At 47.0% G+C, this 16,805-nt stretch overlaps 1 protein-coding gene across 1 annotated transcript in view; it reads left to right on the plus strand.

Moving 5' to 3' along the window:
* EFHC2 (EF-hand domain containing 2) overlaps nt 1-16,805 on the plus strand; it is a 150,792-nt gene that overhangs the window by 780 nt on the left and 133,207 nt on the right. The window contains exon 2 of the mRNA XM_008153057.3: nt 6,176-6,331. Within this exon, the coding sequence (XP_008151279.1) occupies nt 6,176-6,331 (156 nt within the window). The remainder of the gene's footprint in view (nt 1-6,175; nt 6,332-16,805) is intronic.

Consider the following 16,805-nt stretch of genomic DNA (forward strand, 5'->3'; position numbering starts at 1 on the left):
CCCGGCCCTGCCTCTGCTACGCCCTTGTCACCCCGCCCCGCCTTCTCCGCCAGCCCACCTGCTTTTCCCTTCGCCCCCGGCCCTGACTTCGCTCCTCCCTTCTCCCCCCCCCCCCCCCCCCCCGGCTTGCTTGCTTCTTCGAAGCTTTACTCCCTTCTGCAGCTCTTGGCTTCTTTCGACGCTGTCTTGATATGCAAATTAGCCGCCATCTTTGTTGGGGTAATTTGCATACTCGTCCTGATGGGTTGGTGGGCGTGGCTTGTCTGGTGGGCATGGCTTAGGTGTAGCAAAGGTGCGGTCAATTTGCATATTTGTCTATTATTAGATTAGATTTGTCAAAAGCAAAAGTATTAATTAAACTCTGATGACTTAAACAAGGGAAGGTCTGTCACCTCTAAGAGGGAATAATGAATGTGAGGCCTAATGCTAAGGCTCAGGCATTGAGTTTACGCCCTGGATTCATCACTTAAACTAGTTGAGTGAGCTTGGAAAAATTACTTAAATTCTCTGTGCCTGAGTCTCCCATGTATAATATGGGGATAATGATAAAACATACTCAGGTAACTGCTCTGAGAATTAAAATAATTTAATGCCTCTAAGGTACTTAGAACAGTGCCACACATGTTAGCTATTATGGCTACAGGAATGATATTCATATGTGTAAAGATAGATCTCTAGCTCATGGTGGCTCTAAAGAGCTGTCATGTTCTTAAGAAGCACCTCACTCTTCCTGCTTTTGTCCTTTGGTTGTTAAGCATCTGAGTTTTGGAGTGCAGCCTAGAAAGAAACAAAGAGACTCTGAATGCTGGAGCTCTGAAAGAGAGGTAATAAGTGAATAAACAACTCATGCTGATGACTACAGACTAATTCTCAGTTTGGGTTAGCTTTATGGTTTTCTATAGTGGCCCTGACAACTTATTGATTACTCATTAATCAATCCAAGCATGTGATAAAACTGCTCTTCCAATCTTCATTTAAAAAATATTTTTATTGATTTCAGAGAGGAAAGGAGAGTGAGAACGAGAGAGAGAAACATCAATGATGAGAGAGAATCATTGATAGGGCTGCCTCCTGCATGCCCCACACTGGGGATCAAGCCCACAACCCAGAAATGTGCCCTTGATAAGAATCAAACCTGGGACCCTTCAGTCCGAAGGTTGATGCTCTATCCACTGAGCCAAACCAGCTAGGGCACTCTTCCAGTCTTTAGCAACACAGAAGTGGTAGTTGTATCAGCTATTAATCGGATGTGAAACATCAAGGGGGTCTGGATTTGGCTGCTGTTTTTCCAGGAGCAGTGTCATAATGGGATGGGACCCCAGGGGTTGAGATAACAGGGGGCCCTGGATCTGGGGATGCTATGTTTCTGACATTATCATTTGCCAAGACATTTGCCTATTATCTTTGGAGTGAGAATGACCACCACTTCACAGTCACTAGGGCAAAGGGCAGGTTGACATGTGATCCTAAGAGATTATAATGGCCAGATCTCAAGTTTGTGTGTGTCAGGAAGGGCAAACATTTGAAACAGATGCCTTATGGAATTTTACATTATACTAAACAAATCCTCAAGCAATAAGTTTTCAAAGTATAGAATTTTGAATTGAAATTTAGATCAACCAAAGGACTTGTATGCATGCATGTCAGCAAAACCAACGCACACAGACAAGGGGGGTGGTGAGGGGGAGTGAGGGTATGTGCTGGGGGGTTTGGGAGGCCGGGGAGAGGTCAATTGGAGGAAAAGAAGACTTATGTAAGACTTTAAACAATAAAGAATTTAAATTAAATAAGGAAATTTTAAGTTAATATTCTGATAGTGCAGAAATGGAATTTCGGTTCATATGCAGGCTCCACTAGTTACCATGAAATTGTGGATATGCTAGTCTATCTCTCTCTGCCTTGGTTTCCTCATTGGTAACATGTCAGTAATAACACCTATAAACTAGTTTTGTGATGGTGAAGTTAGATAATACATATAAAGCCCTTAGTGAAGAGTCTAGCTCATGGTAAGTGGTCAGAAATGGTAGTCATACTGGTTTTTTTTTTAAAGTTTTAAAATTCTTTTATATATCTAAATCTTGCCTTATAAGTAAAATTGTAGGTTTCTTCTTTAGGGCAAGGGTTGTGAGTCTTATGTTTATTTTAACTAGTATATCTGGAACAAATCTAGTAATATAGTAAATGCTTTAGAAATATTTACTAGTTTGAACTGAGGTGAGTTTGTGATTACTCCCAAAATACTTGCTTTAAAAGAGGGAATAAATATTGCTATAAAATTATGTATTCCAACATTCATTTTAACCATGCCAACGTTTGCTTTGCTATGGTGATTTGGGACCAACTTGTGGTAACCTGAGTGTGTGTGTGGTTGTGAGTGTGACAGGGGGTGGGGAGACTGGTTGAGGTGGTGTCAATGGATTCTCTAAGGGAAAGAACTAGGCTGCAGCTCATCATCCTAAGCATTGCCTCTAGCTTTCCTCCTGCAGCTTGAGCTGGGCTGGTTATGTGCTCAGAGCAGCTGTTGTGGCTGGACTCCCCCGGGCAGGGCTGCTCAGGCCCTTTCCTGTTCTTCTAGGCTGCCTTCACTACAAGAGGAAATGGATCTTTGCCTTTTAATATTGTTTATTTATTATTTTCATTGAGGTCTAATTGATATATAACATTATGTTAGTTGCGGGTGTATAATGTAATGATTTGATATTTGTATATATTGCAAAATCACCACCATATCTAGTTAACATCTGACATCATACATAGCTACAAAATTCTTTTTCTTGTGATGAGAACTTTTAAGATTTACTCTCTTAGCAAGTGTATACTTACAATACAGTATTGCTCACTATGGTCACTATGCTGTACATTACATCCTATGACTTACTTATTTTATAATGGGAAGTTTGTACCGTTGAGCCGCCTTTGCTCATTTCACCCACCACCCCAAACCTTTCACCTCTTGTAACCACCAATCTTCTCTGTGTATCTGTGAGCTAATTGTTTTTCAGATTTCAAATATAAGTGAGGTCATATCATATTTGTCTTTGTCTGACATATTTCACTTAGCATAATGCCCTCAAATGTCCACTTTTGTTCCATTATATGTACCACATTTGCTTTATCTATTCACCTATTGGTGGACACTTAGGTTGTTTCCATGTCTTGGTTATTGTAAATAATGCTGCTATTTGAACATGGGGATGTATATATTTTTCAAATTAATGTTTTCATTTTCAGGTAAATAACCAAGAGTGGAATTGCTGGATCACATGGTAGTTCTATTTTTAGTTTTTTTTTTTTTTGAGGAACCTTCATATGGTATGCCATAGTGGCTGCACCAATTTATATTCCTACCAACAGTGCATGAGGGTTCCCCTTTTTCCATATCCTTGCCAATGCTTGTTATTTTTTGACTAGTGGCCCAGTGCACGAAATTCATGCACATTAAAAGGGGGACCCAGAGTCAAGTCCCCACCCACCCACATGCACCTCAAAATCACGTGAGACCCAGACCTGGCCACCCCCCCCCATTGGGCTAGATCCAGACCTGGCCAGTCCCACCCTTGTCAAGCCCCGCTGGGCAGCGGGCGTAGCCTCAGGTCCCCTGGCCCAGCGCCAGGACGGGGTGTGTGGCCTGAGGTTCCCCAGATGGGGCGGGGGTGTGCCTTGAGGTCCCCCATCAAGCCCTGCCAGGTGGGGGGACATGGCCTGAGATCCCCTGTCAAGCCCTGCTGGGTGGGGGGCATGGCCTGAGGTCCCCCGTCAATCCCCACCAGGCTGGAGGGCGCAGCCTCAGGTCCCCCGGCCTGGCACTGGGAAGGGGGTGCAGCCTCAGGTCCCCATCAAGCCCCACTGGCAGGGGAGCACAGCCTCAGGTCCCCCGTCAAACCCCGCTGGGCGGGGGGTGCAGCCTGAGTTCCCCCGACCCAGCACTGGGGGTGCACCTTGAGGTCCCCTGTCAAGCCCCACCAGGCAGGGGGGCGCAGTCTCAGGTCCCCTGGCCTGGTGCCGGGGTGGGGGGCGTGGCCTGAAGTCCCCTGTCAAGCCCCACCTGGTGGGGGCGTGGCCTGAGGTTCCCTGGCCTGGCGCTGGGGTGGGGGGAGCAGCCTGAGGTCCCCTAGCTCAGCACCAGGACGGGAAGTGCACCTTGAGGTCCCCCGTCAAGCCCCGCCGGGTGGGGGGCATGGCCTCAGGTCCCCTGGCCTGGTGCCGGGGCGGGGGTAGCCGCCTGAGGTCCCCGTCAAGCCCCACCGGGTTGGGGGTGTGGCCTGAGGTCCCCCGGCCTGGTGCCAGGGCAGGGGGCATGGCCTGAGGTCCTCCAGCCTGACGCCAGGGCAGGGGGCATGGCCTGAGGTCCCATGTCAAGCCCTGCCGGGTGGGAGGGCATGGCCTCAGGTCCCCTGTCAAGTCCCACGGGGGCGGGGGAGGGCGTAGCCTCAGGTCCCTGCTGATTGCTCGTTAAGGCTCCTTATGGGAACTTGGCCTCAGCTATGGGTGCAGCCATCTTTGTGATGGAGTGATGGTCAATTACCATATTCCCTCTTTATTAGATAGGATAATAGCCATTCCACTGGTGTGAGGTGATATCTCGTTGTGGTTTTAATTTGCATTTCCCTGATAATTAGTGATGTTGAGCATCTTTTCATATATTTGTTGGCCATTTGTATGTCTTTTTTGGAAAAATGTCTTCTCAGATCTATTTTTAACTTGGATTTATTTTTTCTGTTAAGTTATATGAGTTCTTTATGTATTTTAGATTAGCCCCTTATCAGATATATGATTTGCAAATATATTTTCTCATTCAGTAGGCTGCCTTGAAACAAGAAAACACAAACAAAGAGACAAAGTCTTTTTGAATTTCCACTCAGACTTCCCTGCCAGTGCATCATGTTTTGCAAGAGGCAATTGCCCTGGCTGTATACAGTCCTGACAAAGTGTTCAAGTTCAGGCAGCAAATTCAGGATAATGATTACCTCTGAAGATGGAGGCAAGGGCATCAGCTCTGATAGAGGGCTTCAGTTGTATCTAAAATGTTATATTTTTATGCAGGGCTATGGAGTATGTCAGAGTTCACTTTGATATGACATATGCTATTTATTGTATCAGATATTGTATTGTCATAGATATTATATTATCTTAATTTTCTATTTATCATTTTTATGTCTATATTATCGATAATAATACTGTATTTTTTGAATATTTTCAGGCTTTATATATGAGGAATTATCAGGTTTTATGTTCCCCTTTACTACCTATTTTTTGCTTGAAATTTTTTGAGATTTGTTCATATTGATATACGTAATTTACACCTCTATTAATATTCCATTTTATAAAGAGAACACCATTGAGGTATCTTTTATGCTACTGATGGACATTTAGATTGTTTCCTATTTTTCACTCATAAAACACTGCTATAACAAATCCAATATATAGCTCCTTGTGCACAATGCAAAAAATATTTAGAGGTGGACTTGGTAGCCTATAAGGCTTATACACCTTTCAGTTTGCTAGGTATTGTCATAACTCAGAGGGATTCTTCTGCTTCACTTTCCTACTAGCAGCGTATGTGAGCTGATATTGGTCCACATCTTTGTTAGTCCCTGTAGCATACTCCGGGCTTTTACTTCTCTGCCCAGATCCCCAGAAAAGATGGGAGAGGAATGAGGAAGAGGGAGGGCAAGGCTCTACAATTAGGTGGAGAACATCAGCTCTGAGGAATATCCTGTTATATTTATTTCAATGAGCAAAAGTCTTTATTCTCTGTTTTGGTGAAAAGAATGTTAGACTTCTATGAGATAACTTACATTTTTACTCTGAAGGAAAATGTGTAAGTTATCCCTTCCACCCCGCCCCCTTTTCACTCTGCAAATAAGTAGAATATGCCAATTAGCAGATTAAGGTTCTAAATGTTCACTTGCGGTAATAGCTATTTCTAAGTGTTTTAAATAGCATGGAGCATTGGGTTTATTCTCATTGCTTTTCTAAGTTTTGAATTTGTTTAAATGAATTTAAAATGTGACACAACTTTATGGAGAAAGATTGATCATAATTATTTGCCACTCTAATATGCATTTTGTAATGGGAAAAAGAAATGACAGAAAATGTGTTTACCTTTTAAGACAAATAAGACAAATCTTAAAGAATAAGCTTGGTCATTTTATGCTGTTTCTTGTGTTCACAGGTGGGAGAGGATAAGTACCAAAGAATTTTGGTGTCTGAAGCTAAACATGGAAGACGTGAAATGTTGCCTCATGGGCCAAAGAAGAAGCCGAATTACAGTTCATATCCTTCAGGGTTGGGAAGTGCAGTACCATCCTGGGTTGCTTTTGATAAACACGTAAGTCACATAACATTGGGAGAAATGCAGTCTTAAAATGTTATATGTACTAAATATTAAGCAGATTTGAGAAAATAAGAGTCCTCAATGTAAATGTTAAGGCTAGTTTTTCTCAAAAGCCATACTCAAGAACCTGGCACCATACAGTTATTACAATATCATTGACTGTACTTTATATCCCCATGACTGTTTTGTAACTACCAATCTGTACTTCTCAATCCCTCTACTTTTTTTTCACCTAGTCCTTCAACCACCCCCTACCCCCGCCCTGGCAACCATCAGTCTGTTCTCTGTGTCTATGAGTCTGTTTCTGTTTTATTTGTTCACTTATATTGTTTTTTAGACTCCACAAATAAGTGAAATCATATGGTATTTTACCAACCTTCCTCTCATCTCCTCTCTAAGCTTTTCTTCTATAGATACTAAGAGTCTGGTAAGGCTGTCACTTTTGCTTAGTGAGTTGCCATTAACTAAATAATTTTGTTTGATTTTGAATGTCCCTTTAGATAGCAACAGAAAGATGCCTTCTTTTCTTTTCTCCATGATAATTATGATCCCCCACCCCTGAGAACCAAAGGGTGCCATGGCAAGAGTTGTAGATGTGAAAGAAAGAGGTACTATTATTAGAGAAGAGTCTGAACTTCTTAATGTGTATATTTATATACATATCACACATATATATTTGCATATTGACAGTTGACAAATATCCATTTGAATATCTGAAAAAGGGACTAAGCCCTGGGTCCGGGTGAGACCATGTGTCCCTGGATCCGGATGAGGCCTCGTGCACCTAGGCCTGGGTGAGCCCAAGTGGCCCTGGGTCTGGGAGAGGCCAAGCGTCCCTGGGTCCGGGTGAGACCATGAGTCCCTGGATCCGGATGAGGCCTCGTGCACCTAGGCCCGGGTGAGCCCAAGTGGCCCTGGGTTTGGGAGAGGCCATGCGTCCCTGGGTCCGGGTGAGACCATGTGTCCCTGGATCTGGGTGAGGCCTCGTGCACCTAGGCCCGGGTGAGCCCAAGTGGCCCTGGGTCGGGGAGAGGCCAAGCGTCCCTGGGTCCGGGTGAGACCATGTGTCCCTGGATCCGGATGAGGCCTCGTGCACCTAGGCCCGGGTGAGCCCAAGTGGCCCTGGGTCTGGGAGAGGCCAAGCATCCCTGGGTCCGGGTGAGACCATGTGTCCCAGGATCCGGGTGAGGCCTCGTGCACCTCGGCCCGGGTGAGCCCAAGTGGCCCTGGGTCTGGGAGAGGCCAAGCGTCCCTGGGTCCGGGTAAGACCATGTGTCCCAGGATCCGGATGAGGCCTCGGGCACCTAGGCCCGGGTGAGCCCAAGTGGCCCTGGGTCTGGGAGAGGCCAAGCGTCCCTGGGTCCGGGTGAGACCATGCGTCCCTGGATCCGGATGAGGCCTCGTGCACCTAGGCCCGGGTGAGCCCAAGTGGCCCTGGGTTTGGGAGAGGCCAAGCGTCCCTGGGTCCGGGTGAGACCATGTGTCCCTGGATCCGGATGAGGCCTCGTGCACCTAGGCCCGGGTGAGGCCACGTGCCCCTGGGTCTGGGAGAGGCTAAGCGTCCCTGGGTCCGGGTGAGACCATGTGTCCCTGGATCTGGGTGAGGCCTCGTGCACCTAGGCCCGGGTGAGCCCAAGTGGCCCTGGGTCTGGGAGTGGCCAAACGTTCCTGGGTCCGGGTGAGACCATGTGTCCCTGGATCCGGGTGAGGCCTCGTGCACCTAGGTCCGGGTGAGCCCAAGTGGCCCTGGGTCGGGGAGAGGCCAAGCGTCCCTGGGTCCGGGTGAGACCATGTGTCCCTGGATCCGGGTGAGGCCTCGTGCACCTAGGCCCGGGTGAGCCCAAGTGGCCCTGGGTCTGGGAGAGGCCAAGCATCCCTGGGACCGGGTGAGACCATGTGTCCCTGGATCCGGGTGAGGCCTCGTGCACCTAGGCTCGGGTGAGCCCAAGTGGCCCTGGGTCTGGGAGAGGCCAAGCGTCCCTGGGTCCGGGTGAGACCATGCGTCCCTGGATCCGGATGAGGCCTCGTGCACCTAGGCCCGGGTGAGCCCAAGTGGCCCTGGGTCTGGGAGAGGCCAAGCGTCCCTGGGTCCGGGTGAGACCAGGTGTCCCTGGATCCGGATGAGGCCTCGTGCACCTAGGCCCGGGTGAGCCCAAGTGGCCCTGGGTCTGGGAGAGGCCAAGCGTCCCTGGGTCCGGGTGAGACCATGTGTCCCAGGATCTGGGTGAGGCCTCGTGCACCTAGGCCCGGGTGAGCCCAAGTGGCCCTGGGTCGGGGAGAGGCCAAGCGTCCCTGGGTCCGGGTGAGACCATGTGTCCCTGGATCCGGATGAGGCCTCGTGCACCTAGGCCCGGGTGAGCCCAAGTGGCCCTGGGTCTGGGAGAGGCCAAGCATCCCTGGGTCCGGGTGAGACCATGTGTCCCTGGATCCGGGTGAGGCCTCGTGCACCTAGGCCCGGGTGAGCCCAAGTGGCCCTGGGTCGGGGAGAGGCCAAGCGTCCCTGGGTCCGGGTGAGACCATGTGTCCCTGGATCCAGGTGAGGCCTCGTGCACCTAGGCCCGGGTGAGCCCAAGTGGCCCTGGGTCGGGGAGAGGCCAAGCGTCCCTGGGTCCGGGAGAGACCATGTGTCCCTGGATCCAGGTGAGGCCTTGTGCAACTAAGCCCGGGTGAGGCCACGTGCCCCTGGGTCTGGGAGAGGCCAAGCATCCCTGGGTACGGGTGAAGCCAGATCCTGGGTCCGGGTGAGGCCGTGCGCCCCTGGATCCATCCGGGTGAGGCTGGGTCCCAGGCCCGGGTGAGACCACGCGCCCCTTGGGTATGGGTGAGGCCACGTGCCCTTAGTCCAGGTGACGCCGTGCCCCTGGGTTCGGCCGAGACCAAACCAGAGGGAGTCGGACCTCCATTACCACCATTTGTCCACCATCCAGAGCTGAGGGGTCAGTGCTGACATGTACACATAAGGAACTACTGGACATCGAAATTGGGTCTCAAAAGAACTGTTGGTCCAGGGGGAAGCTCGCTACAGATTGATTCATTTGCCTGTCAGCATAAATATTATTGCTCGTCTCACATTCAGTTCTTATTAGTATATATCTAGTGACATATGATCTCGTTCATCTAGAGGAAATGATGAACAAAATAGACTGAGGAACAAGAACAGAACCAGAAGCAAGGAGGCATCGATCGGACTATCGGGCCTCAGAGGGAGGATAGGGGAGGGTAGGGGGAGGGTGGGGGGAGGGGGAGAGTTCAACCAAAGGACCTGTATGCATGCATATAACCCTATCCAACGGTTAAGTTCAACAGGGGATTGGGGCATGCGTGGGGAGAGGGGTGGGATGGGAATGGGGGGATGAGGACAAATATGTGACACCTTAATCAATAAAGAAATTTAAAAAAAAAAATAAAAAATAAAAATAAAAAAGGGACTAAGATCGAAAGGAAAAGACCCCAAGGTGACCAGTCATTTCTCATTGCTTTATTTATTGACAACCCTGTTCACTGCCCCATGTTCTGTTCTCCAAAACAGAGCCTGTTTAGATTATTTAGGTCCTGTAATTAAAACATAATTCAGGACTAGATAAAGAATTCAGACTTTAGTATGCTATTTACCAGGTGGTTTTTTAACATGGGTTGGTTGGCAATACTTTGATTCCATTGAAAATGTTTTCAAATTTGGTAGAAGTGACGTATCCTGTGTCTTCAGCATTAGGGTCCGTCGCTTAGAGCACATTATCTTTTGAAGGCCAGTTCTGACACTTATGGAGATCTAACAGACTGCAGGGAAGCTTCTTTCTTGGGAAACCATCCCTACTTTGAACATGGACCAATCCTTCTCTCTCTTAAAAAATTATTTTCAGTACCTGGCTCAGTGCTGGACCCAGAGTTCAGAACCAATTTCTGGGCTAATGTACTTGGGTGGATTATTTATGATTTTCTGTTAATATCAACCTTATAGGTGTTTGCACATCATCATTCTAGAATATTTAATTTGCAAGGGCCAAAGATTCTACTTTTACTTCTAGTGTCAAAAAGAGGATTATTTACAATAGTTGAAATAATTCACTGCTGATTAAGTACTGTTGTAGATCACAAAATATTTAACTATTCTCTTGAATTTGAAGTTGAAAATTCCTTTTATTTTATGTTTTTCTCAATATGTAATATGTACCCTTTCAAGCTTATTTTGCAGACCTTTAGTTACTTATAAAATTATGTAGAATATTTCATGAAGTTGGAATAATTTTAGCTTCCAAGTACTTGAGAAAATGAAGAGCTTGCTCATTTCAAGCCTAACTAAATGCAACATAATTCTTTCAGTTATTTTATTGGTCAACTTCAATGAAATATTCATTGAGTTTTAAATGAGACACTAAGACTATGAAATATTTACATGCTATGATGAGATTGTGAACTACAGACTGGATCCTGGTTAATACCCTTAGCAAATTAAAAAGCACTTTCTAGATTCGTGGTTCAACAAAACAAGTCAACACCTGTTAATCATTTTTCTTAAAAAATGAGACATTTTCAACTTGCTGCCAGTTTTTCCAATAGTTTTTAACCATAGCAATATATCCAGGGTTACATTCTCAAACAGTGAAAAGTGGAAATAAAGGCAGTTCCTTGGAAAGTGTATCAAAATTAGTATTTGTAGTAGATGCTCTTGGCACCCATCCAGATCCACATTAATGGTAGGGCATCTGCCCGCCCTAACTGAAGCAAGTGCTTTGGCAAACAGTTTACATTTTTAATTCCCTTATGGAGTGTTGCTCTTGGCCAATGGGCATTACACCACCCAGAGAAGCCTGGGAGGTTACACTGCCCCTTTACCACAAGAACGGGTAGAAAATGGTTGACTGATTTGTCAAGGGTAAAGAGTTTGCTTCTTCAAGGTGGCAACTCTTTATTCTGATACTAGAGGCCCGGTGCACGAAATTTGTGCACTTGGGGGGAGGGTCCCTCAGCCCAGCCTGTGCCCTCTCACAGTCTGGGAGCCCTCAGGGGTTGTCCCACTGACCGCTCAGGCCCACTCCCCACCTAAGCCGACAGTCGGACATCCTTAGCACTGCTGCAGAAGCAGGAGGGGCTCCTGCCACCACCACTGTGCTCGCCAGCCGTGAGCCCAGCTTCTGGCTGAGCAGTGCTCCCCCTGTGGGAGCACACTGGCCACCAGAGGGCAGCTCCTGAGTTGAGCATCTGCCCCCTGGTGGTCAGTGCGCATCATAGTGACTGGTCGCTCCACCGTTGGTTGATTTGCATATTAGCCTTTTATTATATAGGATAGGCTCATAGTCCCTGTGCATCCAGCCAAAGCCAAACTTCACATGGGAATGCATCCTTGCTTGGCTGCCCCCCCTCACTCCCTTCCAGGTTTCTCCTATGAGTATGTCCATAACAAATCACATGCACCTAAATCCATTTCAGGCTCTGCTTCTGTGGAGCCTAGCTTCAGACAACATCTGTTCAGGCTGACCATCAAATTACAAGCAGAGACGATACTATTTGCAGTCACCAAAAAGAGCCAGTGTTTATTATCCTACTAGTAGCCCTGTGCATGAATCTGTGCGCCAGTAGCTCGCCAGTAGCTCTCTGCTGCCCTCCAGTAGCTCTCTGCCTGCTGCCCCGCCCTCCTGTAGCTCTGCCCTCCCCCTCCCCCAACCCCTCATAGCTTGCTGTCCTGCCCCCTCCTGTAGCTCTCTGCTGCCCGCTTGTAGCCAGTAGCTCACTACCACCCTCCTGTAGCTCTCCGCCCGCTGCCCTGCCCTCCTGTAGTTCCATCCGCCCTCCCAAACCCCCATAGCTTGCTGTCCTGCCCCCTCCTGTAGCTCTCCGCTGCCTGCTTGTAGCTTGCTGCCCCACCCTCCTGCTGATCTGTGATCCGGTTGTTACCTGGTCGGTCGTTATGCTTCACGGTGCAATGACCATTTGCATATTACATCTTTATTATATAGGATATGGCCCCTATGGCAGCCATTTCTAGCTGTTTATCTTTTATTCTCTGAACCCCCTTCATCTCAAGGAGAGAACACCAGTTTTATTCATGCCAGAGATGTGACCACTTGCAAGTTCACTGCCCCAGGCTACTTGCAGCTAGGGCCCGTCACGTGACTCACTCTGGCCAGTGATATATGAGTTAAGATTTATTAGGTGTGACTCCTGGGAAAGTTTTTTTTTTAATTAAAAGAGTCAGGCTCAGCTGATAATTTTTCCTGCCCTTTGCCCTACCTTTGTTTTTCTGTCTGGAACTAGGACATAATTCCTCAGGGCACAGCAGCCACCTTGTGAGTGCTGCCAATATAAAGGAGATCTGGGGTTCTGCTGCCATCATGGAGCCACTATTTCCAGGCCCAGGCTGTCTTTTCCTGGACTTCTTGTTATATGAGAAAAAAATCAATCCCTATTTCAGATATTCTCAGCCCAAGGAGGCCTTTAGAAATGTGGGAAGGTGTTTGGGGTTGTTACAATGACTAGGAGCAGCACTGGACTAGGTGAGGTGAATGAGGCACTTGCCTTGGGTGTAAAATTTAAGGGGCACCCCAAAACTCAGTAATCAAGCCAGATAATATTTTAATGAAATATAAAAATCAAAATAATGCAAACAATTCATGATGAACAAAATGCCAACTTAAATATGGTTTTATTGATTTCAGAGAGGAAGGGAGAGGGAGCTAGAAACATCAATGAAGAGAGAGAATCATGGATAAGCTGCCTCCTGCATGCCCCACACTGGGGATCAAGTTTGCAACCCAGGCATGTGCCCTGACCGGGAATCAAACTGTGGTTCATTTGTTGATTGCTCAACCATTGAGCCATGCCGCTGGGAAAAATGCCAACATTTTAAATAAAGACAGGATCAGTAACTGCTATGCTTAGTTATATTAGAGCCAGAGGCAAAAGGGAAAATTAAGTAATACTGATTCCATCTTTATTTAACATTTGGCACCATGGATATATATATATATATTTTAAATATATTTTATTGATTTTTTACAGAGAGGAAGGGAGAGGGACAGAGAGTTAGAAACATTGATCGGCTGCCTCCTACACACCCCCTACTGGGGATGTGCCCGCAACCAAGGTACATGCCCTTGACCGGAATTGAACCTGGGACATTTCAGTCCACAGGCCGATGGTCTATCCACTGAGCCAAACCGGTTTTGGCGGCATCGTGGATATTTTTGCATTAATTTTGATGTTTTAAATCACCTTGCTCTAGGGCCAGCCCTAAGTGGGAGGTGCTGCTGCTATTGGGAAGCTGGGGGCCAACTAGGATTTTACATCCTGCAATGTGGGAAGGGCAACTGCACACTGGAGAGAATGTTCTACCTAAAATGCCAATTGAGAAACACAGTTCTACTTGATTAAAACTCCTGGCATTGGCAGAATTATGCAAACACCCAAGCATAATTTTGCCTGATAACACACCCACCTTCCAAAGACTATTTTATTGGATTCATTTAAATATAAACAAGCACCTGTTCACTCACACCAATTAGTTGCCGTCATCATCCCAGCACCTCCACAAGGAAGAAGCAAATCTGGATTTGTTCTTTTCTATAAATGAGGAATTGTTTACAAGAAGTGGGCCAGGTGCCAGGGTTCTGAGGTTGTGTGCTGAAGGCCCTGGAACTGTCATGTAATGTTAAACTTAAAAATACAATAGCCAGTTCTTTTACCAGTGAAAATGAGTTTATTCAGAAATGGCAGAGCAATTGCAATTTTGGACCTGCAAGCTACAGGAAACCATAGGCAAGTGCAGAGAACAAAGGAGGGGAGTGTTGCTTTATAGAGACAGAGAAGGAAGTAGGGAGGGGAGGTAATAAGCAAAAGTTCACTGGAGGAGAGTGAGACTTCAGGGTGGAGATGGCTTCTTCTTGGCGGAATTGTGGCATTTCTCATTGGCTGGGTTGTTGCTGGGCAAGGAGAAAAATCTCCCTTTTTCCTGCAGGAGTAATAAAGTAAGCCTCTTCCTGTTGGGGAGTACAAAGTATGCTTCTTCAGGCTGGAGTCTGCAGAAGGCAGTGGGTGACTGTGTGTGAGAGCTCTCTCTTTAGGGCTTCCCAACTCTGATGATTTTAAAGGAGGTTTTTATTTTTATTTTCACATAGCTAACTAACTGTGATTGTGGCTTGGTCTCTTTCTCTCTCTGAGCCTCAATTTTCTTGACTGTAAGGTGAAGTTTGGCTAGCTGATTACGAATGACATTTTACCACTAGCAGCCTATGCCTATGACTAAAAGCAAATTAATTTCATCCTAGAACTGAGCCCAGGCCCTGGATCTCCTGGCCTGGGGCTCTTTCTAATTACACCAGGCACCTATTGCTTCATTATTAATTTAAATTTGGTATTTCATAGTTTATATGCTGTTGTTGCTATTGTATATAATCTATCATTAGATGCTGTTGTAAAAAGTCAGACTAGTTAGAAATTTTCAAATGACAATGTTTTTATGTGACTTTTATCTAGATGTTAAGTAGCATTTACATCGACTCTACAATTATGCTCTCATTTCTTTTCATTTTTCAATGGCTCCTATTTAGCCTAATTTGTTTGCTATTTTGCAAATGACTCTATTATAGTAAGTGGCAGGATAAAGGTTGATCCTATGGGATATGAATGCATTTAAGAATGTTATTTTATTTTTTCCATCTATTATGAATATAATTATATAATCAAACCTACTGACCACAGAAATATAATTTTAATAACTTTGTATTCATTGGCATTGAGCTTATGGTGAGCTGATTATTTATGTAGTACTGTGTGAATCTCTATGCTTTGAACAATATAAAGATAAAATTTTAAAGTATAATTTGATCTCTTAGGTCACCTGGATTTTTTTTAATTGAGCGAGTTGGTTTATTACTCATTGCAGTGAGGGAAAACACACACTCTTAGTAACCACGGGATGTCTAAGTGAGCAGGTGTTAGAAGAGGTTTACCTATAAGTTTGGAGCTTGTGTTAGGTAATTTTGGGGAGGGCATAAGGAAGGGGGGCCTTGCTCTGGATTGGTTGCTATTATAGAAACGGGGGGTACTTCTCTGATTGTGTATCAATAAAACTCACTTATAGACTAGAGGCCTGGTGCATGAATTCATGCCTGGGTGGGGTCCAGCCGGCCCGCCCCAATGGGGGCCCATCGGGCTGGGCCGGCGGGGTGGGGAGGGGTTGCGGGCAGTTGGCTGGCCAGCCCCACCCTCGATTGGAGTGTTGGGTGCTGATCTGGGGCAGGGCCGGCTGGGAGGAGGGGCTGAGGGTGGTTGGCCAGCTGGGGGGATGGGCTGTGGGCAGTTGGCCAGTGGGCCCTGCCCCCGATCGGGGTTGGGGGAGTGATTGGGGGTAGGGCCAGCTGGGGAGAGGGGCTGTGGGTGGTTGGCCAGCTGGCCACACCCCCGATCAGGGTGTTGAGGGCCAATCAGGGGCGGGGCCGGCTGGGGGGGCCAATTGGGGCCTGGATCAGGCTGGTTGGCTACCACAGTGCTCATCATAGCCATTGGTCATTCTGGTTGTTCTGCCGTTCTGGTCACTATCTATATATAGATAGATAGACTAGCGCAGCAGTTGCCAACCTTTCAGACCTCACAGACCACCAGTGGTCTGCAGACCACCGGTTGGTGACTGCTGTTCCAAAGGTTTCCTTAAACCAGCAGTCGCCAACATTTCAGACCTCACGGACCACCAGTGGTCCGTGGACCACCGGTTGGTGACTGCTGGATTAATGTAAAGCTACAGCTGTAATTGGGAGAGAAGCAGCTGTCACTCCTCTGAGCGAGGAGAGGGGGATGTTTGACATTTTATAACTGAGACAGTGTTCATGTTCAGTCTGTGTTCAGATGTGGTTACGGAGTGGTCTTGTTTTTGTCTTGATCCATCGTGGTCATAGACTGGCCTTGTCTGATGTTGATGTTCTCTGAAAGTATTCATATTCAACAGGAGAATACCAAAGCTTTTCTGTAGCTGCCAGCTCAGCTTGTAGCAACACCAAGGCCAGCTGATAATGCCAAATGGGCTCCTGAATGTCAGGGGCTACTATTCTCTTTCTCATCCCAAACCAGCCAAAATTTTAAATTTTTCTACAGGGGGATCAAGGAGCAATCAAGTACATTAGAATTACATATGATTAGCAAGGAAAAATACATGAATATGGTTTCCTGAAGTTTTGCCTAAAGCCAATTAGGAATGTTATAAAATACTAGAGGCCTGGTGCATGAAAATTCATACACTTGGGGGATCCCTCAGCCTGGCCTGTACCCTCTCACAATCCGGGACCCCTTGGGTAGGGTCCCTAGGCCTGGCCTGAGATCAGGGCCTACCAGGGCTTTCCTTCCCCTGGCTGCAGGCAGCTGGCCCCACCCCTGCCACTGCCATTGCTTGCCATCTGTGCAGTGCTGCCCCCCGCGTCCCCTCCCCCCCCCCCGTCACCAGTGGCCTCCCTCTGCAGGCAACAGGCATGGGGTGCGATGG

Source organism: Eptesicus fuscus, chromosome 1 (genome assembly GCF_027574615.1).
Source record: "Eptesicus fuscus isolate TK198812 chromosome 1, DD_ASM_mEF_20220401, whole genome shotgun sequence".
Taxonomy (NCBI): Eukaryota; Metazoa; Chordata; class Mammalia; order Chiroptera; family Vespertilionidae; genus Eptesicus; species Eptesicus fuscus.